This window comes from Zootoca vivipara, chromosome 14, assembly GCF_963506605.1.
Source record: "Zootoca vivipara chromosome 14, rZooViv1.1, whole genome shotgun sequence".
In the NCBI taxonomy this organism is placed as follows: Eukaryota; Metazoa; Chordata; class Lepidosauria; order Squamata; family Lacertidae; genus Zootoca; species Zootoca vivipara.
This window is the reverse complement of record NC_083289.1, coordinates 5905773-5932660: the sequence shown is the minus strand read 5'-3', so window position 1 is coordinate 5932660 and position 26888 is coordinate 5905773. Positions and strand designations below refer to the sequence as shown.

The following is a 26888-nucleotide window of genomic DNA, read 5'->3' as shown; positions in this document are numbered from 1 at the left end:
TCTTGGAAAGAGAGGATGGCACAGCGAAGCCCGATATTCTCCACACTTGGCCCAACTGAAAGGTATCCTGAGGCATGTGAGGGAACTGGCTTCAATGAGGTGGCAAAGGGTGTGTGGGGTGTGTGTGTGTGATTTGAAATATTTATTTATTGAAGGCTTCCCAGACCCAGTAGCCCCCTCCATATGTTGCTGGACTCCAGTTTGCATCACTGCCAACCATTGAATGTACTTGCTGGGAATGATGGGAGTTGGAGGTCAAACAACATTTGGTGGTGATGTTGTTGTTGTTCAGTTGTTTACTCGTGTCCGACTCTTCATGACCCCAGGGACCAGAGCATGCCAGGCACTCCTGTCTTCCACTCCCTCCCGCAGTTTGGTCAGACTCATGTTGGTAGCTTCGAGAACACTGTCCAACCATCTCGTCCTCTGTCGTCCCCTTCTCCTTGCGCCCTCAATCTTTCCCAACATCAGGGTCTTTTCTAGGGAGTATTCTCTTCTCATGAGGTGGCCAAAGTATTGAAGCCTCAGCTTCAGGATCTGTCCTTCCAGTGAACACTCAGAGCTGATTTCCTTAAGAATGGATAGGTTTGATCTTCTTGCAGTCCATGGGACTCTCAAGAGTCTCCTCCAGCACCATAATTCAAAAGCATCAATTCTTTGGCGATCAGCCTTCTTTATGGTCCAGCTCTCACTTCCATACATCACTACTGGGAAAACTATAGCTTTAACTATACAAACCTTTGTCGGCAAGGTGATGTCTCTGCTTTTTAAGATTTTTAAGATTTGGTGAGGAAGGCCCATTTATTACTCTATGTCTATCCTTCCATGGAGCTCTTACAGGGTCAGGACAAATCTCAGGGGCAAAAGAACTGGTGCTTTGCTTGTAGAATGTCCCAGGTTCAGTGCATGTCAGGAAACACACAGGGTTCATGTTTCCCCACTATGGTGCATTTTCAGGTTTGGCTCAGCTGAATGTGAGAGGAGTCAAAAAAGGATTTGCCTGTTTGGACCCAAATACTTTTGCCCATTGCTAGGGAGCAGCCATGAGAGGGGGCCTCTTGCCTTCCAGCTCTCTTTGTAGGCTTCTTCCTGATAATGTCTGATTGGCTGATGTGGGAAGGAGGATGCTGGGTTCAATGGATCTTGGTTAGGGCTGGGCCATATATTGATATATCATCCAAAACCGGTTTGAAGTCCATATCATGATATCAGTTTCATAATTTTTCACCTGGCAATACATCGCAAATCATGGTGTGTGTGTGTTATGCAGGAATCACAATGTGAGGAAAACTGTGCTGCCAGCCAATGTCTCTACATAGCGCCATCCTTATTTCAGACATCGTGATATATCACAATGTTTAGCTGGTGATGTATCACGATGTTGAAAACCAGATATCGCCCTGCCCTAATCTTGTCTCTGACTTGGCAGGACCCTTCCTAAGAGCCACAAAAGCGCCAGTGCCCATCTGGCAGTGGAATCGGTAGCAGTCCAATATCTGAGCACAGAGGTGTATTCAAAGGAGGACTAGGCCAAGGATGCATTTGGCCGCAGAACAAGTGGATAGGAAACATGGGAGAAAAGCAGCCAAAATCATCAAGGGGATAGAACAACTTCCATATGAGGAAAGGTTGCAGTATTTTTTTGGGGGGGGTGGTTTAGAGAAAGGCAAGTAAGATAGGTGTGTATAATAGAGGATTAGACAAATTCATGTTGGAGAAAGCTATTAATGGCTACTAGCCATCATGGTTATACTCTGCTTCAGAGGCAGTTGTGCTTCTGAATCCAGTTGCTGGAAACCATGGGAGGGGCTGGTGCTCGTGTGGTCAGGTCCTTGTGACTTTCCCAGAAGCATCTGATTGGTCACTGTGAGAACAGGGTCCTGGACTACATGGGCCACTTTCTGCCAGACCCAGTAGGCTCTTATTAGGTTCTTACAACTGGCTGGCACACCTGGAGACAGAAGAGGAACAAGCACTGATGCTTGGAGAGACTAAAAACCACAGAGAAAAGGCCAGAATTTGGCTCTTGCTGAGGTGAAGATCTGAGCCTGACCCAAAAATCAGTTTTCACCAGTCCAGATGAGGGGAAACTGATTCACTACCAGGTGTGTGGATGGATCCCTCCTGGTCCTTGGGAGCATAATCCTGCTCCTCTCATGGCTCACAACAATGCTGCACAATACACAGACCAATGCATATCCTGGCTGATTCTGGTGCACAACAAACAGTTAATTATAATGGCTTCAGCAGTGTAGTGTAGTGGTTAGAGTGCTGCACTAAGTATGGCAAGAGCCAGGTTCAAATCCTCGCTCACTCTGTGTTCACTGGGTGACCCTAGACCAGTCACTGTCTCTCAGGCTGGCCTGCCGCATAGTGTCATTGTGACAATGAAATGGCAGAAGGTGCTTTATTGACCTCCTTGGAGGAGGGGGAGGATAAGATATTGTAGAAATAAGCAGGGTGTTGGATGAGCACTTGCTCCATAAAACCAAGCATCTCCATCACTTCCTTCTTTTAGACGAATCCGGAACATCCCCCTCCACAGCCAAGCTCTGACGGCCATTCCTCTTGGGTCAGCAAGACTCGTGGACCAGCTAGAAGACAGGATTCTCAGCCATGAGAAGACGACAGCTGCCCTTGTGGAACACGCTTTTCGCATCAAGGAGGACATTGTTTGCACGCTGCATAGGATGCAGAACAAAGGCGGAGGGGACCGGCTGGCCAGGCAGCTCTTGGAGGAGCACATCCGCAACATCACAGCCATCGTCAGGCAGCTGAACCGGGACATTGAGGTCAGTGGTAATTCTCCGGTGGTATGGTGTACGCAGTCTTTACATTTTAAAATTTCTGAAGGTGCATGGTTTATTTTTATTTTTTAAATTTATTACGTTTATATACCACCTTTTCCTCCAAGGAGCTCAGCGTGGTATAGATGGTTCTCCCCTCCCCATTTTTATCCTCACAACAGCCCTGTGAGATAGGCTAGACAGAAAGACAGTGATTAGCTCATTGTCACCCTGTGAGCTTCATGGAAATTTGAACCCAGGCCTTACAGGTCATTATCCAACACTAAGAGTTACACCACATGAGTGGTTCAAACCTAAGAATCTGCAGCCCTTCTTCATGTTTCCTTTTTAATCAAGAGAAAGCAAATGTTGGATTTATTGCTTGTATAGTGCCATCCACGTGCCTAGTGTTTTATAGTGTACAAATAGACAGTTCACTGCTGCCAAAGAACCTACAGTCTCAATTTCTGCACAGAGGAAAGTAGAGACTGATGCAGAGGTGGGGAGAGCACTGCTGTTGCACTCAGGACTTGCTTGTGGGCATCCCATAATAGGCATCTGGTTGGCCTCTGTGAGAACAGGATGCTGGATTAGATGGGCCATTGGCATTGGCCTGATCCAGGGGGGCTCCTGTTATGCACATAGAACATACACAGAGAAGAAACATGCAATTGTTTCATGTACCTGCCGTTAGGCTAAGGTGCAGGCTTATTTACAGGAAGAATTGGGACAAATTCTTTACAGTTCTATTTGAGAGCAAATGAGTACCACACACATAAGATCACACATTTACACACAGTGTTAATTAGTCTGGGATAATTACCATCCCCACTAAGGTACATTGCAGTCTACTTGTTTTTAATTAATCAAAATATCTGAGATGCATAATTACCACCTTCTGGTTTTTCACCCAAAATCACAAAGAGACACGCACACACACACACACACACACACACACACACACCACTTGTCAGTGAAGCAACCCTAACTGGCTGTGGTATATGGGCAAATAATGGGAGGGATTTTTGTGTGTGTGTGTGTGGTTCTTTCACAAGCCAGGTTGATGGGCTTGATCATGTGTGTCTTTCATGTGTCAACAATATGTATACACAGTCAGCACAGAGTCCTGCTTAGGTATACTAAAGGCCTCTCTCTGTGGCATCTTCCTTGCCAGAGGGGCCAACCAGATATCTCTGGGTAGCCCACAATCTCAGCATGAAGGGAGCACCCTCCTCTCACAGTTGGTATGTAGCAGCAGAGTGTGTCTGAATGTGAACAAAACTGCCAGTGATAGATCCATTCTCCATGCCTTCCATCTAACCCTGGTGCCCTTCAGTGGTTTTTGGACTACAGTTCCCATCAGCCCCAGCCAGCATGGTCTATGATAAGATTTGGGTAGATGCATGAATGTGCATGGGGATTACGGGTCCTGCAGTCAAACCCCGGGGTAACTGGAGCATGTGTGAAGGACTCTGGCCAGTTGACACGCTCCATCAGCCTCTCTGCACCACACACTTAAGAGGGGAGTTGCCCATTTCACTCCTCTGCAATTATAGGCTCTACAGGAACAGATCCGTGTCAGGGATAACCTCAGTTACGGGACGAATTCGACACTGAAGAGCCTGGAGATGCGTCAGTTATCTGGTCTGGGAGATCTCAGAGGTCGGGTTGCAAGGTAATTTTTTCTTTGTTGTTGTTATTTCTCTAGCAGCTAAAGCAGATTTCTGGGTTTTTTGGGGGGAGGTGGGCAGGCAGAATCAGCCATACTTGCACCCACAGCAGTGAGAGAGTGGACAACATTCCCTGGCACTGAAGCAAAGCAGAGAAGCAGCTGCTTCTGCAAAGCTTTGTATGCTTTGGGACTGAATATAATCTGTAGATCAGCCTTACCCAGCCTGAGGACCTCCAAACATTTTGGACTACGCTGATGGGAGTTTTGGTCCAAAATATCTGGAGGGCCCCAGGTTGGGGTAGGCTGCTGCATATTCTACATACTGTGTTATGGTTCCTCTCCAGTCACGCACAACACCAATAGTAATCAACAAGGTGTTTTGCAAAGACTTCATCCCAGCCTAAAACATTCAGTTCTTCACATGTAAAAGATCAGTATTTTCAAAGCAATGACTCAGGCAAAGTCTCTAGTGGAGGTCTGTTTCTCGTTTTCTCTCCACTATCTTTTTGCCTTCCCCACTTTAAAGAAGACAAAGAGAAAATGGTAGCAATACTGATGGGGAATGACTGCCTTTGGGTCACAGCTCAGCAGCTGAAGACCAGCTGAAGGGAGCAATCGGCAAAATTCCCTGTCCATGACAATTTGTTGATCATTTGTTCTCCCACACAAGGAAAGCAAAAATAGCACACTGAAGCCTACTGCTTCTGCACATTAAACTGTCAGGTGTTTCTGAAAGCTAGTTGTTGTTTTCTTCCTTGTAGGTGTCATCATATTCTTTGAAAAATTGTAGGTGTAATTGTGCCAGTGATCAGGGATGTGCATTGTTGTGAGTCAGAAAAAGCAGGCTGCTGCCCTTTGGTGGTAGAACTTGGGGTATCTTGCAGCATGGCAGATTATCCTTCTTTGTAGAAGATTATGTGAGAAAACGGTTGTGGACCAAAATCACACCCACTTGGGGGGGTCTGAGCCATTCACTGGCTTGCCACTGCCTTGCTCAAGGGCAGTTTCAGATCTGTTTATAACAAGGATGGGGCAGAGAGAGAGATTTGATTATGGTTGCAAAACTTTCTATGTGAACCTTCTAAAGTTGCCCTTACTGAAAGCAATACACAAAGCAAGGCACATCTCTGAACATGCTAGGGGAAAGTGTGCAGAAAACACATAAATTTGTGAAAACAACACAAAACATGCATTCTATTAAGGAAAATTGTTTGCAAAAATGTGTGTGTTGGGCAAAATTGCATCCTAAATGAAAACGTTAGGCTAAATAGTCACTAAAATACTGACAACTGTTTGGGAGGACTTTCTTTTTTAATTGCAAATGATGGGCTAGGTGCATTAAACCAAATTTGAGATTGGAACAATGAGGGGGAACCAAAATTGGCAGATTCATCCATTCCATGTTTATTCCTATAATTTTGACTGTATTTCCTAAGACGGCAGGCTGGTTCAATCACCAGTTAAATTACTACTTGACATGTACATTATATGCATACACATGCATTCTTGAGAATGCAGAAATGTCTTACAACAGGATGGGCTATTTGTCCATCCAGCCCTGCATTGCCTCCTCCATTCACCTGCTACTTGATCCTTCTACCTGGAGATTCCAGGGACTGAGCCTGGGACCTCCTATGGGGAGGGATCATAGCTCCTTGGCAGATCATTTTTCAGCCCCAACGGTCCCTAATGACACATGTGGTAACATACATGAAGTTGCATTAATAGACTTAAGCCAGGCCACATGTCAGTCTACCCCAGAATTGCTTACTCCAGCTTTCTCTGACCTGGCATGCTCCAGATACCCCCATCATCCCTGACCAGTGGCCATGCTGGCTGGGACTGGTGGCATTGGGAGCCCAGCAACATTTGTAGGGCACCAGATGTTAGGGGAAGGCTGGTCTACTCTGAATGGAAACAGCTCTTTCAGGGACTTAGTGCCCCCCCATCTCCATCCTCCATCCAGGGCACAAGAGGCATTATTAAAATGTAAGGACATAGTCTAGCTTGGCAAGGGCAATTAAGCAGAGTGTGAAGCAGGATTGACGTGGATTGTGGCCTGGAGAAAGTCCTGGGAGTTTGATAGAGAGTCTTGGTGGACTCCATTCAACCTATGAGCCACCACCACCAGTCTATTTCTTTTTGCTGAGGGATCCGAAACATTTAGCTATGATTTCTCCTTCCATTCCACTCTTGCTTTTTCTGTGTTTCCCTGTGACACAGTTGTTGCGTCTGCTCATTTATAATGTGTTGTTGTTGGCACCCATCTGTCTCGGAAGACAGTGGAAGAGTGTGCCTTTGGGGGGGTGAAGTCAAACCATTGGAGAGTTATAGCACCTGCTGTGGCTGTAGAGACCAATATAGGAGAGACATGTTTTGTTGCTGCTGGGGCAGTTGAAGGCATCCAGTTGTGCTGATGCAGATGCACGATGGCATTTTTTTCTTTCTGTGCTCCTCCCGGGGTCATTCTTCTTTTGGTCACTGCTGTGGATACACAATCAGACTGATTATCTCCAGGTGCTGTGGTTATCTGCGAGGGATTCCCACATGGCACAATTAATGTTGCCAGCCTTCATGTCACATTTGTAGACATCTTTGTACTGCAGAATTGGTCTGCCAGTGGGCCTGGTACTTGAAGCCAGCTCCCCATAGAGCACATCCTTGGGGATCCTGCCATCTTCAAGTCCGTGGACGTGACCAAGTCAGGGTAGATGTTGCTGAGACAGGAGTGTGAACATGCTGGGAATGTGGGCTTGAGAGAGCACATCTTTGTTTGAGACTCTGTCCTGGCATTTGATGCCCAAAATCTTCCTGACGCAAGCACATGTGGAAAGTGTTTAGGCATCACTCCTGAGTGTTGTAAGTTACCCACAACTCGCTTCCATAAAGCAATGTGTTCAACACACAAACCTGGTAGATCTTCATCTTGGTATTGGTTGTTAGCTTCACATTCTCACATACTTACCAGTACTCTTTTGTCAATTGTCAATTGAGAGGTTGCTGGTTATGGTGGAGCTCAAGTAGACAAAATCATCTACCACCTAAAGAATGTGGTAACCAATGCTGATTTGTGTGGAGTGCTCAGTGGCATGGTGTGGAGAGGGGCTGAGGGGGGCCATCACCCTGAGTGCAATTTGGGGGGGGCATCACAGTGCCCTGCCCCGTTGTGAGCTGTTGCATCCTGAGGGCAGCTGACAAGGACGCAACAGGCATGCACCCTGGCCCCTGCGAGCCCAATGCCGCTCACAAAAGCAGCGCTGAGCTTGCAGGGGCCAGGGTGCACACCTACTTGGGGCACCCTGCATCATTTTTGCAAATCTTGCAAAGTAACACTGAGCTTGTGGGGCAACGTGAATGTACCCCACTTTACAGCAGTGGGTAGGGGTTGCTCTGGCGGTGTGCCCTCCCCCCCGCCGCCCATGGTGTGCTGGCCCCTGCATGCGTATGCCCCGGGTGCAGGCAGGGAACACTGCACCACTGGGACATTCTGACCCAAGGTGTTAGTCTTCATCCAGCTGATGATAAGGTCAAACTCCATGGAGATGAGTCTCTGTAGAGCTTCCTCAGAGTACTCTGTCAAGGCTGGGGTGTAAGAACCAAGCCAGGGATAATGGTTTGTTTATTCTCAGCACAAGCCAGGAGGAAATCAAATGGGCACGGTTTACAGCTTACAGTGTTGTGTGAACATGACCAAAGGCTAGCCATGTTACCGCTCTCAGGATGTTTTGTTGCTCAGAATAATGGCAGTGTAAGACCTGAGGAACATAGTTCAGGATCCAACGTCCCAACAACACAGTTCTCACATTGCACAGCACACCCTGCAAAGCCCTGTGAGAGGCTTTTTAGCTTGCATGCCCCACAGGTGAAGGGTTCTTAGCTCCTGAATCTGCAGCTTAGTAGAGGATGTTGAGCCACATCTCATTTGCCACTTTAGTTGCTCTTGCAGTATGTCCTGACACTGACACTGGTGTGTGTAACAGCTGAGCTGTGGGCAGAGGGAGGTCGCATTCTCCCTGCTATTGCTTTCTATCCCCCATAACTGGCTCTGAATGTTAGACTGCCTCTGAATGTGGAAGTTTCATGCAGCTCTCATTACTAGCCAAGGATGGACTGACTAATCCTCTGCAAATCTGACTAACCCCCTTTCAAAGCTGTGTCAGGAACTCTGGAGGGTCACACTGACCATCCTCTGTTGCACTGGAACAGGCTGTTCAAAGAGGAACATCATGCTGCGATGGAGGCCAGGGAGGGCCCACCTTACTTCAAAACATCTTTTCTGTGCCTTCCTCACAGAGCGCAAGGCGTGTTGTTTGGCACAGCTTTGGCAGAAGTAATAGAACAGTGAGTTTTTTCACATTATGCAGCCGCTTCTTAGAACTGTCAGCGATTTTAAAAAGGCTTTTCAGCTACACAGTGGAAGAAATCCTCCCTTTACCTCTTTGAGATCTGGAAGACAGCACTGTGCCATAATTTTACAGTTTATTTTAGACACTCACTCTGGTTTGTCAAGATTATACTATCTAGCACAAAAACCAGCTCTTTCCGATTGCTTTTGTGTTGGTGAGCCCGCTTGCTGCTGCTGCTGCTGCTGCTTTTCAAATCCAGATCCTTTCAGAGGTTTGCAAACTGATTTCTTTCTATGAGTCCAAGTCAGATGTTGGGAAACATATCCAAAACAGGAGGTGTTAAAAAGTGCTTGAGTAAAAATAAATAAATCACATTAGAACAGGCAAATCTTAACATGTGTAGCACAATCCTACATCTGTTTACTCAGAAGTAAGCTCCACTGTGCTCTGTAGGGCTAAGTGTGTTTAGGATGACAGTAGCCATGCTAGTCTGTGGATGCTCACAAATTTATTATGGCAAAAGTACAGAAGGTGTAGTTACATTATTAACAGGGGCCATTCTCAAAAAAGCTATCTTAATTCAGCCCACATTCCACTGAATCTTTTGATTTATTGTAATTCAACCTTTCATATTGCCTAAGACTTTGCACACAGTGCAATCCGATACACGCCTCCTCATAAGCAAGTCCTACTGAGTTCCGTAGGACTTATTTCCTAGTAAGAATGCATGAGATTATAAGCCAACACACTTAACTGTTTTGATTTGCTGACTGCTGTGCCCATGGAAAAAATCAGGTAACTAAAAAAAAATAAAAATCAGTTGTGAAGTATATTGCGTAGCACATGTTAACACTTGACCCTTTTCCAACTAAAGAAAATGGGGGAAAGTTTTTTATTCTTCCTAATTTGAATACTGCATTATGTTTTAGAAATGACCTCATTTCAAGTTAGCCTATGCCAAAAAATATATTTCTTATTCGGCTTTCCTGGGGGAAAAAACCTATTCGTTGGAAAAAGTTATTTCCTGGAGCAGAAATCCTAACATCTCAAATACCACAATGGTGTGTGGGCTTAGCCCATCTCAAATACCACAATGGTGTGTGGGCTTAGCCCATTTCTCCGTGCATGCGCTATGTTGACGCTGCCGTGGTGAAATTAGAACTGCATTTAGGTGACAGACGCAGGTGGCGCTGTGGGTTAAACCACTCAGCCTAGGGCTTGCCGATCAGAAGGTTGGCGGTTCGAATCCCTGCGACGGGGTGAGCTCCCGTTGCTTGGTCCCAGCTCCTGCCAACCCAGCAGTTCGAAAGCACGTCAAAATGCAAGTAGATAAATAGGAACCGCTACAGCGGGAAGGTACGTTTCCGTGCCGTGCTCTAGTTCGCCAGAAGCGGCTTTGTCATGCTGGTCACATGACCTGGAAGCTGTACGCCGGCTCCCTTGGCCAATAATGCGAGATGAGCGCCGCAACCCCAGAGTCGGTCACGACTGGACCATTACCTTTAGCCCTTCTGGGAAGCAGGTTTTCTGCGGGGAGGAGGGGAAGAACCGAGAGCGGCATCAGCTGCTGATTCAGCAGCACCTAAGGCGCATCTACACTTCCGTTTGTGCTGCGATTCCTAGGCACGAGTCCAATAGGTTTTATTTTGTCCTACTGCTTTCATAGGGAAAACTTGTTGTTTACTGCCAACCTGTGCCTAGACAAATGGAAGTGTGAAGGGCAGGAAAGTTAACACTAGGGCACAGAGCTGCAGTTAAGTCTGGGATTCTACCAGTATTTCCTCTTCCCTCGCTCTTGGGATAAGAGAGGGTGTAATGACAGATCTTCCCTAGTAGGCCCCCCCTCCCAGTGCAACAAATTAAGCTAGTAGAGGGAACACTAGCAGGCTAGTCATTTGCAGGCATCTTAATACAGTACTAGTTTCTGGAAGCCACAGGAGGAGAGAGTGCTCTTGTGTTCATGTCCAGCTTGTCAGCATCCCACAGACACTTCTCTATCCACTGTGAGAACTGAATGCTGGACTAGATGGGCCATTGGCCTATAGAGGATGCCACACAGAGGAGAGGATTATGCTAGGCAAAAGAGTGTGTGTAAGAAAGGTGTTGATTGCTAAAGCCAGACAATTATCTAGCTATCTAGCTATCAAATTTGTATACCGCACTATACTAGCATGCTTATCTGGAGCATAAAGGTAAAGGTAAAGGACCCCTGACAGTTAAGTCCAGTTGCAAATGACTCTGGGGTTGCGGTGCTCATCTCGCTTTACTGGCCAAGGGAACCGACGTTTGTCCGCAGACAGTTTTTCCGGGTCATGTGGCCAGCATGACTAAGCCGCTTCTGGCGAAACCAGAGCAGCACACGGAAACACCGTTTACCTTCCCACTGGGGCAATACCTATTTATATACTTGCACGTTGACATGCTTTCAAACTGCTAGGTTGGCAGGAGCAGGGACCGAGCAACCGGAGCTCACCCCATCACAGGGATTCAAACCACCAACCTTCTGATCAGCAAGCCTTAAGCTCAGTGGTTTAGACCACAGCACCACCTGTGTCCCCTCTGTATCTGGATATATCTGGAGCATACATGGGGTTTATTTCTGGGTAGCAGGCAGAGAAAGCTTTTCAGGAACCATTTTTTCCTGAAAGTTGGGGAGAGCTGGTAGCTTTTATGCAGGCAGCAAAAGCCAGTTCAAAAGAGGGACTGTGTACCCCAAGTCCACTTTTTACTAGACAGATTTGGATGTTTCTTGAACAGAAGCCTTCCTTGAACTGATGTCCTCCAAAAGTTTTGGATCACAGCTTCCATCAGTCCCAGTATCATATAACCTTGCTGGCTGAGGCTGATGGGATTTGTAGCCCAGAACATCTGCCATGAGGGCTTACCATTTTATGTTACCTATGGATTTTTGTATTGTTGTGCAACTAGGAATCTCTTGGTAAGAGTCAAGCTTGGCTGCCATCCATCACAGTAGTTTCTGAGGAAACACAAAAATGAAAACATACAGTATTCTGGAATTTTCACCCTATTAAATTTGCTGCCACATGGAATCTGTACATCAGCTTTATTTGATGCATCAGACATGTCACCTGACTTCACATATGCGGAATTCATATAACTTATACTGGACTATTATTTATGTTACAGTTTTCATGGACTGTTATTTCTGTTTTAGATAGCCTTCATATTGGTTGTTCAACTTCAATAAAACTTAAATTTAGTATCATGATGCATTTTAATTGATACACGGGTCTTCAGTTGTTTATTGGTTGTTATCCATATCTGTATTACATTATATCATATTATAGTGGAGGTTTGTGTCCACTGTTGTATATGAGCTTTATCACCAATTTATCATTTTTATCATTAACTAGCTGGCCCTGCCACGCGTTGCTGTGGCTTAGTCTGTGAAATGGGCCCTCAGAGTCTTTCTTCAGACCCCCCTGTAGGCCCCCCTGTGGTTTTGTCTGTGAAAGGGGTCTTCAGAGTCCCCCTTCAGACTCCCCTACAGGGGGATCTGAAGGGGGACTCTGAGGGACCATTTAGGGCCTACAGGGGGGTCTGAAGGGGGACTCTGAGGGACCATTTAGGGCCTACAGGGCCTGGCAGGGCCAGCTAGTTTTATATAAAACACAGGAGCTAGGTCTATTATCTTAGCAGTTTCTATATTCAACAACTGTTAATTGTGTACATGGAAATCCATTCCCCATGTTTGTTATACAACTCAGTTACCAGATACAATTTTGTCCAGCACCTCTCTCTGATGTGAGCGTAACTAAGCCAGTGGCTGCCAACTGTGACACAGTTGTGCCAGAAGAGAACAGCCGTTGGTATTATGAACAGGAACAGGCCAGGTAGGGAGATCAGTGAATGAGGAGGTGATTACACATGTGGAGAAGTTGCAGGATCAAAAGGAAGTGGAGACCCGGGCTCTAGGGGATTCACATGAGAACCCATTTTCAAAATAGTTTGGCTCTATGTGGACACTGCACAGAGGATCAACACTGAATCAGCTCTGACACCTTTGTGGCTGGGTTCAATGGCAGAGCACCTCTTTTGCATACAGAAGGTCCCAGGTTCCATCTCCAGGTGGGGCTGAGGGAAACCTCCTGCCTGAAATCCTGGAGAGCTGCTGCTAGTCACTGTAGACAACACCAAACTATTTTTATTATTATTTATTCTGCACATACACCATATACAAGCAACACATTATAAAGGGGGGGGGGGAGAAAAAGACAAAAGAGAAACTAAGTCAACATAACCTTCTTCCAATAAGGAATAATAATAATAAATACATTAATAAAAATACATTCACTTCCTCATTTAGCTTCTGTTCTAGTTACATTGTGTTGCTATTCTGTAAGAATCTATTACATCCTTTTCTCTCGCATATGTTATTTTATTTCTTAAATACTATCTATCCCTCCCCTCCTCCCCATTGCTTCCCTTCACCTGTGTGAGATCTTACTGTCACTAAATTGTTTCTAGTTGCTTTAGTATACAGTAATGTCATAAGAGCTTATTTCTATAATGTCTAGTGAATTGCGATTGCTTCTTTTATCCTTACATAACTTAACAATTGCCCATTAGAAGTTCTGCATTAACACCATATTTTTCATGTATTCCCCTATACATTTCCATTCTGTATTGGTTTTTTGGGTAGAGCAGCCCCTAATTGCTGCAGTCATAGACAACACCAAGCAAGATGGACCAATGCTCTGACTCTACTGCCAAACCTTCTGCTTTTCTTATGAGTAAGTTGGCATAGGTTCAGAGTGCGAGTTTGAAAACCCCCATGTGCCAGAAGTGTGTCCGAATTCAAACTTCTTCTTTTTTAAAGAGCACGGTAATAAAATTATCAACAATTAAATGACATTCTAGTCTGTGATAGTATGGCAGGTAAGGTGAGTATTTTTGGAATAAGCTGCCGGGAGGCAAGAGAAAAAGTGCCTATGACAACTCCAAATAATCCCTGTTGTTCCTGAATAGGTGTGATACTGGGCTAGCCAGATTGTCTGCTGAACACAAAGTTACCTATGAAAGACTACAGAACCTAAGCAAAGATCAGCAGGCGACCAAGTTGATATTGGAGTCTAAGATAAAAGAAGCAGAAATACAGGTAAGATATGAAAAAACAATGGATCCCACATAATTCTTAGTTACTGTATCAGATGTATCTGCTTTTCAGTTATGAATATCAAGGAAAACTGGAATATTTCCCAGTCCTAAAATAATTCTCAGCATAGGGCAGCCTGAAAAGGTGAACACAACCCTCAGCTCCATGAAGGAGAGCATAGTGTCCAGATCTTGAAAAGTCACATTTACTCTTTATTCCATTCTGGGTACTACATTTAAGAAGAGTGTAGACCAATGGGAATGTGTCCAGAGAAGGGTGATCAGGATGGAAACCAAGTCCTATAAGGAATGGCTGAAAAATATGGGCCTGGTTAGCCTGGAGAAGAACAGTTGAAGGGGAGATGGGTAGGGCAGTTTTTAGCTATCTGATGGGATGTCTCTCACACAAAAGATGGAGCAGGCATTTGTTCTCTCTCGGGCCACAGGGGCAGGACTAACACCAAGGATGGAAAGCAAACTGGAGTGAGACAAACCATGAGCTCAGGAGCTGACAAGCATGCTAAGCCAAGCCATAGTTTAGTGCAGCCAGCTGTTCAGCAGCAGCAGGACCAGAAGATGAGCAAAGTGGCTGTGATCTGTCTGGGTCCACACACCCACACTAAGCCATGATTTGGCTTATTGCTACATATGAACCACACACACACACACACACACACACACCCAGATGGCCATGAAATGCAAAAGACAAGAGTCTGTGACAATTCTATGTAAACAAGAGATGTGCTTTGACCATTTAGAAGAGCAATAACTGACAAAGGTGGGATCTGATTGTCCAGGGAGGGTCTTTTGAGAGGTGGCAATCTCTGTTGAGTGTTTTGAAAAGAGAGTGCTGCCACAGCTTGGTGTAGGTGACACCCTCCACCTCCAGCTAAGGGGTTGTGGGGGACAGAGCCTGATGCCAACAGTGTATGTGCAAAAGGGTTGGCAATGGAGAGTGAGAGGCAAAGAGAGCTGTGAGACAGCTGAAAACACCTTGAAGCTGAGAGGCTTCTCTCCTGGAATCTGATTTGGGTTAGTGGATCTGTTGCTTTCTAGGAGTGCCACCTGTTTTCCCTCCACTTATGCTCTGCTGGTATATGTGAATATGAACCAAATGTTACAAAACACCTCAGGTCCTCCAGGGGAAACCCAAATCCAGACTGTACACCTGCTGGAAGGTGGGAGCTCGTTTTGGCTTTACAGTACTGGCATTCTGTTTGAGGCAGCCCACAAAGATGCACACAATGCCAATAGAATTCTACAATGCCCTCTGCTGGAGGCCCACCTGGCTTCATCACTGCTCACCTTTCGAAGGTGACAGCTCGTGAAAGTCTTTGTGGCAGATGACTCTCATGTTGTTTGTAGATGTGGGCTAATGTAGTTGTTGAGCTGAGTTTACGGCTACCTATCTGTAGTTGTTGAGGTTATGCCGTTCTGATGCTTTTGCCTTGTTTCGTAATTTTTATTAACTGCCTTATATCCTTTGAAATCTGTTCGAAACCACCTGGGTTGGGGAATTCTTTTGGGATTGGAAGGCAGCAGGGAGAAAATGTCACAAACAGAAAATGTAAATGAGCCACCTGCCAGGCATGCTGTAGCAGCGGCTCTCCTGTATTAGCCGAGGTGGATCAGCAATCTCCTACCTTCTCAGACCCAGGATCCACCTTTAACCCAAATGTGCAATTGGGGACCCATTTTGTTAATCTTTTGCCATATATTTGCATGGTGGTGTTGCCCCTGATGCAACCCACCTTGGATCAGGCCACAGCCCACCAGTGGGTCTGGACATACCAGCTGAAGACCAATGGACTAGATGAACTACCGTAGATGAAATAACTCCCAACTCTATCTAGAGTTCTATGCACCACAATCCTGCATTTCTCCCCCACTGCGTTCTGCCGGATGCCTTTGGGAAAACTGCAAACAGGTCCTGGAAATGTCTTCTGACCCATCTGTCTTCTTGAAGAAAGCTCGTGTTTTTTATCCTGCCTTGCCAAGGCCCACTCACAATCTGGAAAGTCATTTGCAAGGAAATTTGTTCCATAAAAATATGTAAAGTCATCATCTCTCCCCCCCCCCCCAACATACCCAGCCTGCATTACTCTGCAGCGCTTTCGGTCTATTAGTCACAGTGGAAAAACGATCCCATGACATCCAAAACATCTGTACTGTATTTAGACATCTGTGGTTTTCCTCAGTAGGGGAAGAAGGTGGTCATCCTAAATCCAGCAGGCTGGCTATGCCTGGCTATTCAGATTCTAAACTGGGAAATTAGCCCCCAGTTGACCCATTTTAGTTTTCATCTTCCAAATGCTGTGCAGTCTTGAGGTTCAGCAGCAGGGATGGTGGATCTCTTTTGCTCCTGAAATTCCAAACAACCTCCCATCACACTTACACTGTGGTACTAAACACACCACCCAGGTGTGGGAGAAGCTGTGGGAGGCTGCAATGAAATCAACCAGATATGTTCCTTTTTGCTACCTTTTGAGTGTGGCCAAAAAGTGTGGCTGGAGATATTTTTTTAATAAATAAAATTGTTATTGTTTCACTGCTTTTTCTATTGCTTGTTGCAGGCTACCCTGGAAGGCTACCTTTGCCCTCAAAGGCAGAATATATAAATAAGTACACATTATCTGGATTGAGGCAGTTTAGTGCTACTGGTTTCACGGAGCTTGAGATGAATTTTCAGTTGCTCCCTGCACCAGCAGTTTAGTTTGGGATTGTCATCCTTGGTTCACTCCATTTTTACATGGAAGCCAGTCAGCCCATTTTATCTTGCTGTTTTCTGTATATATATATTGCTATTTGTTAAAAAGAAGAAGAATGAGAAGAAACTAATAATTAACCCCCCCAACCACCACCCCAGTGGAGAAACAAGGATGTACAACATGAAAGAGAAATTCAGAGAGGCTCATCAAGGAGCAAGTAACAGGCTCCTCACGAGTAACAAGTGGAACCTGAAACAAAATGTTACAGTACATTCTTTATATCCTCTCAGGAGTGGTCCTGCCTGCCAGCCAGGCTCTCCCCTAGAGGACCATTCCATTCCGCCCTCCTGACCCTCCCTCCTTTCCATCTTCCTTTTCTGATATTCACCGTTGACAGATGAACATGCTTGGTCCACATTCAGCTGGAGTGTTTTAGGCAGTGGCAGGTGGGGAGGGCTTCGTTTTTTCTTTAAAACTTTTTTAAAAAAACAACTACTGCAAATATCAGGGTTTATGCCAAGCTCTTGTGTCTCAGTGGACCTGTCTCAACTCCAGTCGTTTCAGTACTCAGCCTCCTCACCTTGCTTTTAGAGGGAGTGATTCCCTACTAGGGGCCGTGAAAGGGGACAAGGGTCCTGCAAGCAGGAAACGTTTAATCAACACTGGAAGGGACCTTTGCTGACCTTGATGTACTTTGGAATAAACATTACAAAAACATCTTAGTTGTGGGTAAGGGTACCGCTGGATAAGGGAGCACACACTCTTAAGTGCTGCGTGGAATGAGAGCTTTAATTCTGCTGACTGCAAGTCTGCAACAAAGCAACACCTCATGAGCACTTAAAGTCCCCAGTGTGCAAGCAAATGCAATCAGCGTAAGTGAATGTATACATATATCTATATCTATATATAACCCCATGGTTGGTTACCTGGCTTTGGGAACAGGCATCTGCGATGTCTATTTCTGATCTCTCCTCTCTCTCTCTAGCTAGGAATGTGTGGGTGGTCAGTGCTTCCCTCTCCTCTTGCCCCAGCTTCTGCTGGGTGTTTTTCTATACAGTACAGTGCTTCTGCTAGTCCCTAGCAAAAGCTCACAACAGTGACAAAATCCAAACTTAAGCCTTCATAGGCAAGACATCTGTTTAGCCTCCAAAACAGCCACTTTCTGCGTGATCATTCAGGTGGTTTTCATTCCAGGCAACCAAAGGTATAAGCACAGGTGTCCCCTCCCTTGGAGAAAGGGCCAAGATGGAAGATCATCTCCATCCAAAGGGTCTCTATTCTTTGGGGGGGGGGAGGAATCTCTCACTGTGGATCACTGTTACAGGATGGTTCTCATTCACTGGGTGGCCTTTTGTTTTCCTGAAGGATGTTGAGGAGTTTCATAAAAGCAAAATGAAAGGAGCTGTTTTAAGTTTCAGCTACTTTCAATTTTATCAGTTTATCAGTTTTCACTCATTTGCAGAGGTGTTTTATCCTTCGAAACCATGATTAAGTAAACAGGTAGCGGAAGAAATGTTCTTTCCTCCCTTTCAGATTTCACACCTTTTAAGCAGAATAGAACAATCAATCATGCAACAGGAAGCCAAACTGAAGCTCACCTATAAAGAGAGCAACCAACAGCTCCACCTTCTGGACACAAAGTGAGTGTCACCATATATTTCAAAATCCAGTTTTCTAAGTTTGTAAAAGTTTGGTGTGAAACCACAGAAGACTTTTGGGTAAGCAACCTTCTGAGAACTAAAATAAAAGGCTTGTTTGCAAACCACAATTATCTATATTTGCATAATGGGAAAAAAATCAATCAGGAAAAAGGTTTCACGCTACAAAACCTTTTTTAAAAAATTGGACAACTTAATTGGGGATAAGCCTATTAAAGTCTGTTAGTTAAATAAATGGAGCCTCTTTGTTAAAAGGCAGTGTAGTTCTAAGTACCAGATGTCAGGGGATGAACAACAGTGGAGAGGAGGGCTGCTTCTGTGTGATCTCCATATTCCCCAGGCTACTGTTCACTGCTGACCACAAATGAAAGTGGAATGCTGAGCTATAAGGAAGCAATGGGGTAGTTCTTGCCTCTTTAACCTTGCATGTTTCAACATAAGCTCATTTTCCTCAGGTCAGAGTCTCTTATGAATCCAAAATTATTGTTTTAAAATTCATTTATGATGTACTGTGTAATTAAACATTAACATTGTCTCAGATTTTAAATCACTAACTGATTAATTTGCCAACATTTGGTATTTTACACTTTTTCCTTTTACAAAAAGCCACACTAGAACAATATAAATTTGAATATTTGCAAGGAAATTCAGTTCAGTTCTGCCAAATTCATTCAGAGGTTATGTTTAAAAAATATTTTCTCTTAATTCATTTTATTCCCCTAGATTACAGGATGCCATTGATTACCTCAGTAACCAGATCTCATCTGCACGAAGCTGGATGGAACAGGAGCATGACCGGTTTGAGAAAGAGTTTCTGCAGAAGATTGATCAACTGTCCCTGGCCATTAAGGAAAAAAGTGTACGTTTCCTGTCTTCCAAAAGCTCCTGAAAAGTAATTTTACAATCCTGGCCACCCACCCACACAAACACACCTGGAAAGACCTTCACAACCCCCCCTTCTAGATCTTGCTATGGTGCAATTAGGGCTGGACCTCATGCCTGATATCCAGGGCCACTCAGCCCAGGGGCCCCCCAAATAACCACCCAGGAGGCAGCAGCAAACAGACTCACCATCAGCAACTGGGTCCACCGGGGGCCGATGCTGGTCACTATTATATCCTTGCTTTCCTCTGAATTATTAAAACATTTTAGAGTTAGTGGGTAGCCAGCCGGGGATGTGCATGGTTACAGATGTTCATTTTAATTAGCAAAAGCAAACTCCACTCTCTTCCTGCAGATGTAATGTAGACTTTTGAGTTGTGAGTTTAAATTGAGAAACTACTTCTGTAGAGTATTCTTTTTATAAAAAGATCAGAGTTGCCAACTGTTTTTTTGTTTTCTGCTCCAATATATTAAGAATGTAAAACTTTACAACTTAATAAATATACATTGTGCCTAAAGGGGACCACTGAGTCCAAGGCCTAAAATCGCTTAGCCACACCAGTGCTATGGGCTCTGGAAATGTATTGTTACTTCAACACCTCCCCAAATCTTCCTATGCCCTCTATAGAATGGTTCTGAGGCCCCTCACCATACATATTTGATCCTAGTTTCTTTTAACTAAGCATAATTAGAAAAAAAACACAGTTCCCTGATTTCAGATGTAATAGAAAACTATAGGTAAAGGTAAAGGTAAAGGTAAAGGAACCCCTGACCATTAGGTCCAGTCGTGACCGACTCTGGGGTTGCGCGCTCATCTCGCATTATTGGCCGAGGGAGCCGGCGTATAGCTTCCAGGTCATGTGGCCAGCATGACAAAGCCGCTTCTGGCAAACCAGAGCAGCACATGGAAACGCCGTTTACCTTCCCGCTGTAGCGGTTCCTATTTATCTACTTGCACTTGGATGTGCTTTCGAACTGCTAGGTGGGCAGGAGCTGGGACCGAGCAACGGGAGCTCACCCCGTCACAGGGATTCGAACCGCCGACCTTCTGATCAGCAAGCCCTAGGCTCAGTGGTTTAACCACAGCGCCACCTGGGTCCCTAAACCATCTCATCCTAAACCAAATCTGAAGCTTCCATTTTCCAAGGAGAATGAAAAGAGCATGTAAGCCTGAGATTTGAGCAGATTTATTCTCATAAGAGCGAGCCAGTTCCCCATTATATTTGAACTGAGTTTCAGCCTCCTGCTGTGATGCCTTAGTGCCTCCTGCTGTGATGCCTTAGTGCCTCCTGAGGCAAGCCATCTCACCTTTATTTGTGCCAGGGAAATCCTGCAAAAAAGAAAAAAACCCTTGCAGACCACAGGCCTTGGTTCATGTGGGGTCTTCCTGAATGACTTAGCCTAGAAATTAACCATGTGGCAGTTTTATCTTATCATTGCAAGTCTTAAATTGTTTGACTGATCCCAGGAAATGGACAGCAGCGCCTTAGAGATGCAATTCAGCGAGATCCAAGGGAAACTTAATAAAATGGAAGACGGGCAAAAGATCACCACAGAAGAACACGGAGCAAAGAAGACGGAAGACAGAATCAACATCCAGCTCAGCAAGCTTCAGATGGATATTAATGAAGATATAAAAGAAGTGAAAGCCGAGGTTAATGCTGGTAAGAATGCGTTTATTGATGTAATAACCTGGCCAGCATTGTGGCTCCCACTCAAAAATGACAACAGGGGCACTTTATTGGAAGTAAAGAAGTGAACGTTTCTATAGCAGACTAATGGGGCCAACTCAGCATTGGAGAAAGAGCGACTATCGGGGCTACGGTTAAGGTGTCCAAATAAATATATAAATTAAAATTTCCACCAGCCCTGTTAGGCGGCCTTTTTCTTAAAAAACCTTTCATGCTGATAAATAAATTGGGATTACTTATTGATGAAAAGCTTTCATGGAAACCCTGTCTGGATGCAATCAAGCTATTATCTGCCCACTCTACTGGACAGGTTCCTCCACAACGAAAGTGGGGCAATTAATCCAGCCATCAAGATCTATATGTCAAAGATCATTGCACAAATGCTTTATGGGGCTAAGATTTGGGGAAGCAGTATCAAATCAGAACTAGAAGCCCAACAAAATAAATTCATGAGGCAGATATTGGGGCTTCCACCAGCGACGCTGGCAACTCACCCCAGAGCCCAATTGGGTCTCCCCTCAATGACAGCCAGAATAGATCAAACCTATCTGGTGCAGACTTAATGCCTTTGAGGACCATATCCTTACCAAGCTCTGTTAGTTAGAGCAACTAAGAACAGGTGGCTGGGTGCAAAAGTGTTAATAAGCTTAGGGCTTACAATCTACAAATCTATATATATATAAAAGTAAATGTCTGTTTGTACAAAATCAAAAATCTCCGAAAGTTCTTGACCGATTGTTTTGAAATTTCGACACAACGTTCCAATCGAATATGGGAGTGTTTGTAGATTATTAGATTATATAGATGTAACACCTGTGACAGGTAAAAATATGGTTTTTTGGAAATGCAGCGCCATCTATTGGACGTCAAAGCAACACACCCTATGGTAAAGTTCTTTACTCCCAGGATGCCTTGGGGTACGCAGTGGCGTCCTTCCGGTGCGCCCACGTAAAGGTACTAGGAGTGGATGGCCGGCAGCTACTTCTGGGAGAGCAAGGGTTCGATCCTCTCCCTTTGTCGCCAGCACCTCGGCTTTCCCCGCCACCCTCGGCATGTCCGCCTTCAATAAGGACCTGCAGCTGACTGACTGCCCCCTCGGCTGCCAGAATCTGCCAGGGGAATCAACCACCCCCTCCCCAAAATGTACATACAGTAGGCGACTCCTTTTGGGAGACCGGGGGCTGGATCCTGTCCCTTCGCCGCCACCGCCTCTCCTCTCCCCCCCACCCTCAGTATGTCCGCCTTCGATAAGGGACTACACCTGGACTGCCTGCCCCCTCGCCCACCAGGATCCCCCGGGGGAACCACCCAGGCCCTTCCCAAAATGTGCATACGATATACAAGGGGGAGAGAGGGATTGGGGTGGAGGGTCATGTAACGTGGGGGGAAGATGATGCCACGCGCCGGGGGCAACAGAGAGAGGGGTGTCATTATGTCATCCCTCTCTCCTGGGAAACAGGGACCCTGACTGAGCCACAGCAACGCGGGGCCGGGTACACCTAGTGGATAAATATTTAGTCCTCAGTCCATGTGACCTAAGAAATTTGATATTTGCTCAGGATGCCAACCAAGATAGACCATCCATAATGGTTGCCCGTTATTCTATTTGGTGCCCCCAAATCAAGATCAACCACTCAAGGCCCCATTACCTTGAGACACTGACTTTCCCGCAGCTGTGTAGGGCGTTTGTTGAACTAAGGTTCCAACAGATGCCCTCAGAGTATTTAGAGGGGAGATACCTGGGAATTCCCCATATGGAACACAGGTGCATATATGGATACAATCAAGCTGGGGGTGTCGCACATTTCCTGCTGCTTTGCCCTTTAAATTCAATGCCCATATAATGTTTTTTATCATTGGTTCTTGACTGTTTCTCAGGGCAATCCCCCCAGGAGATGACAGTTGAGCTCCTAGCCGATACAGATATCAAGATTGCTCATCCGGTAGCTAAGTTTACTCTGGCAGCTAATAAGTTCTAGATATGTGAATGATTCCTAATTTTAAAACCTCAAACTGAAAATTTTCATGTTTCAACTTTTATAGGTCATGTTGCGTGATTTCAGCCTTGATCTTATCCCCTGCTGCACATTGTAAAGGCCTTTGGCTATATACAATAAAATGATTGATTGAGAAAGATAAACTGAAGATGAGACTTGCTTTTAGTGTCAGCATAGTTTGTTTCAAAATAAAAAAGATAGCAAATGTCATTTCAATTCTTCCCGTTTAGGATTTGCGACCATCTATGAGAGCATTGGATCCCTGCGGCAAGTTCTTGAAACCAAAATGAAACTGGATAAGGAAGAGCTGCAGAAGCAGATTCAGCAAATGAAGTAAAGGCATCTGAATGCAGCTCACCTGAGCAGCTGGAATAAAAATGGATCTGGTCTGCCTATAATGTTATTGATCCAAGCTGCGATATAAATCTGATGCATGGACAGAGCTATGTGCTCCCGATCGTGTGGAGCTGTATGATTACTGTAAATAGTAAAAAGACAGCATTGCTATCAAAAAATACTTTTTACGGAAGACCTGTGAGGACCACTGCCCTGTAACTCCAGATCTAAGCCCCATTGACTCCAGAAGAGTTATCTCACATAACTTGGGTCACAGATTTTTGTCAGGGACTCCAAATGCTTGAGCAGAGCCATGTATTCCAACATGCCGAAGGATGCAAGATCTCCAGTCTTCAGGGCACTTAAAAGCAATTCAGGTCAATTCAATCAAGTTTCATTCACCACCATGGGACTGAATTGGGTTTAAATCTGTGTTGCCATCATTGGTTTCTGTTGTGAGGCATAAAAGTGCTAATCTATATTCCACTAAAATCAAGAACAAAAATCCACCAGAGAACATCCATAATCAGTCAGCTGGCCAGAACAGGTGTTTGCAACACAGCCTGCTGCTGAAGGGCTGATGCTCTATTGCATGTTACGCTCCTCCGTTGGTTGCACAGATGTATACCCTGCCTTGTTTAATTTATTTATTTAAGACAGGGATGGGAAACCTGTGGTGTCCTTCCAGATGTTGTGGGACTCCAATGCCCCCCCCAATCCCTGATCACTGGCCATGCTGGCTGCTGGGAGTAGGGGGCCCATCTCTTTAGTTACGTACCGCTGCTCGGCAAACCTCAGAAAGCGGCTTTACATAAAAATGTTAAAACAATAAGTATTAGTTAAAACCATGTACAAGTAAAAGAGACAAGCTACAGGGAAAGAAAGCTTTTTGAATCTGAGATCTCTCCTTGCCTCTGGAAAGGATAGTTCTTGGCCAGCCTTCTATAGGCGGTTCTTGGGGGGAAAGAGAGGCCACCTCAGCTTGCAGGGCGTGATGAGGCGATTGCCCAAGCTGCTCTGTGTCCATTTTCCATGCAAGGAAGGTATTGAGAAGGTTACAGTATTATTGCAAATGTTTTGCAGCTTTGGGGCTTTCCCCATGAAAATAATCTCTTAAAGCTCAATCCACAGAAAACCTGAATTGACATTTGCTCCAATTCAGCTTCAAACAGCAGGTTTTCATGGGGAAAGCTCAAGGCAAAACAAGAACAAAACACTTGGACAGGGAGCGTTAAAGCCTTGACCTCTGCCTAGAAGGGGCAGAGCAAAAGGTAAGCGTGGATAAGCCCTGACTGTTCCCGGGATCCTTAATTTTCCCCTCCCCTTCCAGGCCACTCTCTCTTGCAACTCTTGTATCTTCTTGTGTCTTATGCCTTCCTCCTGGCTCCCTCAGACTCTTATTCCTGCCTTCAGAGCTCTTGCCTTCTCCCTGGCTGAACTGCTCAGGTCTTTGCCATCCTCCTGCCAGGCCCCTCTGTCGTGGTAGGCTACCTCATCCAATCACTGCCAGAGGCTTCATGGCCACTTGCTTTCCACAGAGGAGACGCCAGGGCCAATTCCCAGAAGCCTCTTTGATTAGAAAAAGTATCCCTTAATAGGATGATAGGCAGCGACTTTCCGGGGGTTTCAGGCAGGGAGTCCCTTTCAGTCCAACTGGCGATGCCACGAGGACCTCCATTGGACCCGAGACCTCCTGCATGCAAAGCAGGTGCTCTGCTGCTATCCCTTCCTCAAGTTTACAAGTGAAAGGGAAGACATTTTGCTCTCAGAAACTCTGGAGAACCATAAGCTGCTCAGAAAGGACAACACTGCCCTACAGGCAGCTGTCTATGTCCACTGCCACCAAATTCCCTCATCTGTTATGAGACCCCGCTGCTTCACAAAAGCTTGCCAAGCCATCTAGACCAAGGTTATCAAACTCCTGCCTTAGTTTCTCTCAGACAGAGTGAGGAAACCTCTTGGCCTGAGAGCTGAATTCCCTCTTGGCCAACCCTCCAAGGGACAGAGGCCACAGTGGGCATGGCCAAATAGCACATGTACAACACACATGTACTTGCATGCAAAGAGTATGCACACTAATGTATGCATTCCCTCCCCTCCCCTCACGCCAGCAATTAGGCTGAAAAGGGGTATTTTGGCTGCTTTCAAGCCAAACTGCTGGAGGAGGCAGAGGTATTCTTCCTGGAGATTGCAGGAAGCAGATTGCTTCTTCCACCCTGCAACAATTGGGCTTGGTGGGTGAGGGAGCCAGCAGAATACTTTTTTCTAAGCCTAATTTTGTCGTGGGGGCTGTTTTCAGCAATGGGGGTCTCTGTTCAATGGGAGGGGAGCCTAGAGCTAATGCAGCAATGGGCTTCTATACCCAAGCATGTAAAATTTATATATAAAGGTAAAGGGACCCCTGATCAATAGGTCCAGTCTCGGACGACTCTGGGGTTGCGGCGCTCATCTCGCTTTACTGGCCGAGGGAGCCGGTGTACAGCTTCCAGGTCATGTGGCCAGCATGACTAAGCCGCTTCTGGCGAACCAGAGCAGCACACGGAATACCTTCCCGCCGGAGTGGTACCTATTTATCTACTTGCACTTTGATGTGGTTTCGAACTGCTAGGTTGGCAGGAGCTGGGACCGAGCAACAGGAGCTCACCCTGTCGCGGGGATTTGAACCTCCAACCTTTTGATCGGCAAGCCCCAGGCTCAGTGGTTTAACCCATAGCGCCACCCACATCCCTAAAAAGCCATGGTTAATTGTTGCTGGAGAAACCAGAGCCTGTTTTTTAATGCCAAGACCACACGCGTGTCCAAATTATGCATTTTGAAGCCCCATTTATTTTTCACAGGAATTAAACACACCTGCAACCAGGGCTGGCCCAATGTAGATGTTTATCACCAACTCCCGTTCCTGATGTAAATCTTCACTCACTCCTTCCCTGGTGGGGGTGAGGGAACCATTTTGTGGTTCGCCTCAAGGCAAACATGTATTGGGCCAGCCGTGCCTGCAGCTGTTTCCCACTGAAATCAGCGATACTTAACACTGCACTGCCACTGCAAACCTTCGGTTTAATTTGTGTTTGAGCCTTTCTACAGGACCCTTTCCCTGCTGTCTTCAGCCAGAACAGCAGGTGACTCTGTACAGGTACTTTGGCAAGCAAGCACCTTTTCTCTCTCTTGTGTTTCATTAAGATTAAGGGTCAATTTTTTGTAATAGCGCACGGTGCTGCTGGATATTGTGCAACATTTCCTTCTGATTCATAAGAGTATAATGAAGAGATACACCAAGTGAATAGAAAATGCAGAAGTGTAGTGTATATTGGTTGTGCCAGGGAATATGTTGGTGGGTCTGCCCCACTCATGGAGATTCAGGGAAGAGCCACAGCTCAGTGGAAGAGTAGATTCAATCCCCAGCATCTCCAGGTAGGCCTGAGAAAGTCTCCCCAGCCACCCACCGTCTGAGGCCCTAGAGAGCCGCTGCTGTCAGTCAGTGTGAGTAATACTGAGCTAGATAAAGCAATAGCCTGACTCATGTACAGTATTTGACAGCTTCCTATATTCCTGATTTTCAGCTTTAATTTCTTAAAAATTAAACCTTTTTAGCCCTTTTAAAGGGAAAAAATATACAGGCAGAATTCTATCAGAGACTCTGTTAAGTCACAGACTTGCTCCCACCTCCCATTGTTTTGACCAATGAGCACAAAGGCAC

The 26888-nt window shown here is 45.5% G+C and overlaps 1 protein-coding gene across 1 annotated transcript; it reads left to right on the top strand.

Moving 5' to 3' along the window:
- On the top strand, positions 1-23192 carry FAM81A (family with sequence similarity 81 member A). Its single transcript, XM_035132252.2, has 8 exons — positions 1-62; positions 2519-2792; positions 4343-4461; positions 13794-13923; positions 18161-18267; positions 19009-19144; positions 20636-20831; positions 23086-23192. The coding sequence occupies exons 1-8, from the start codon at positions 16-18 to the stop codon at positions 23190-23192; spliced, it is 1116 nt and encodes a 371-aa protein (XP_034988143.1). The 5' UTR covers positions 1-15.
- Positions 23193-26888: the final 3696 nt, after the last annotated feature.

Excerpts from the sequence above, each read along its gene's own strand:
- FAM81A (XM_035132252.2), top strand. The coding sequence starts at position 16 with ATGGCACAGCGAAGCCCGATATTCTCCACACTTGGCCCAACTGAAAG. Across the intron at positions 2,793-4,342 it reads AGCTGAACCGGGACATTGAG|GCTCTACAGGAACAGATCCG; the intron begins GTCAGTGGTAAT and ends CTGCAATTATAG. Across the intron at positions 4,462-13,793 it reads CTCAGAGGTCGGGTTGCAAG|GTGTGATACTGGGCTAGCCA; the intron begins GTAATTTTTTCT and ends GTTCCTGAATAG.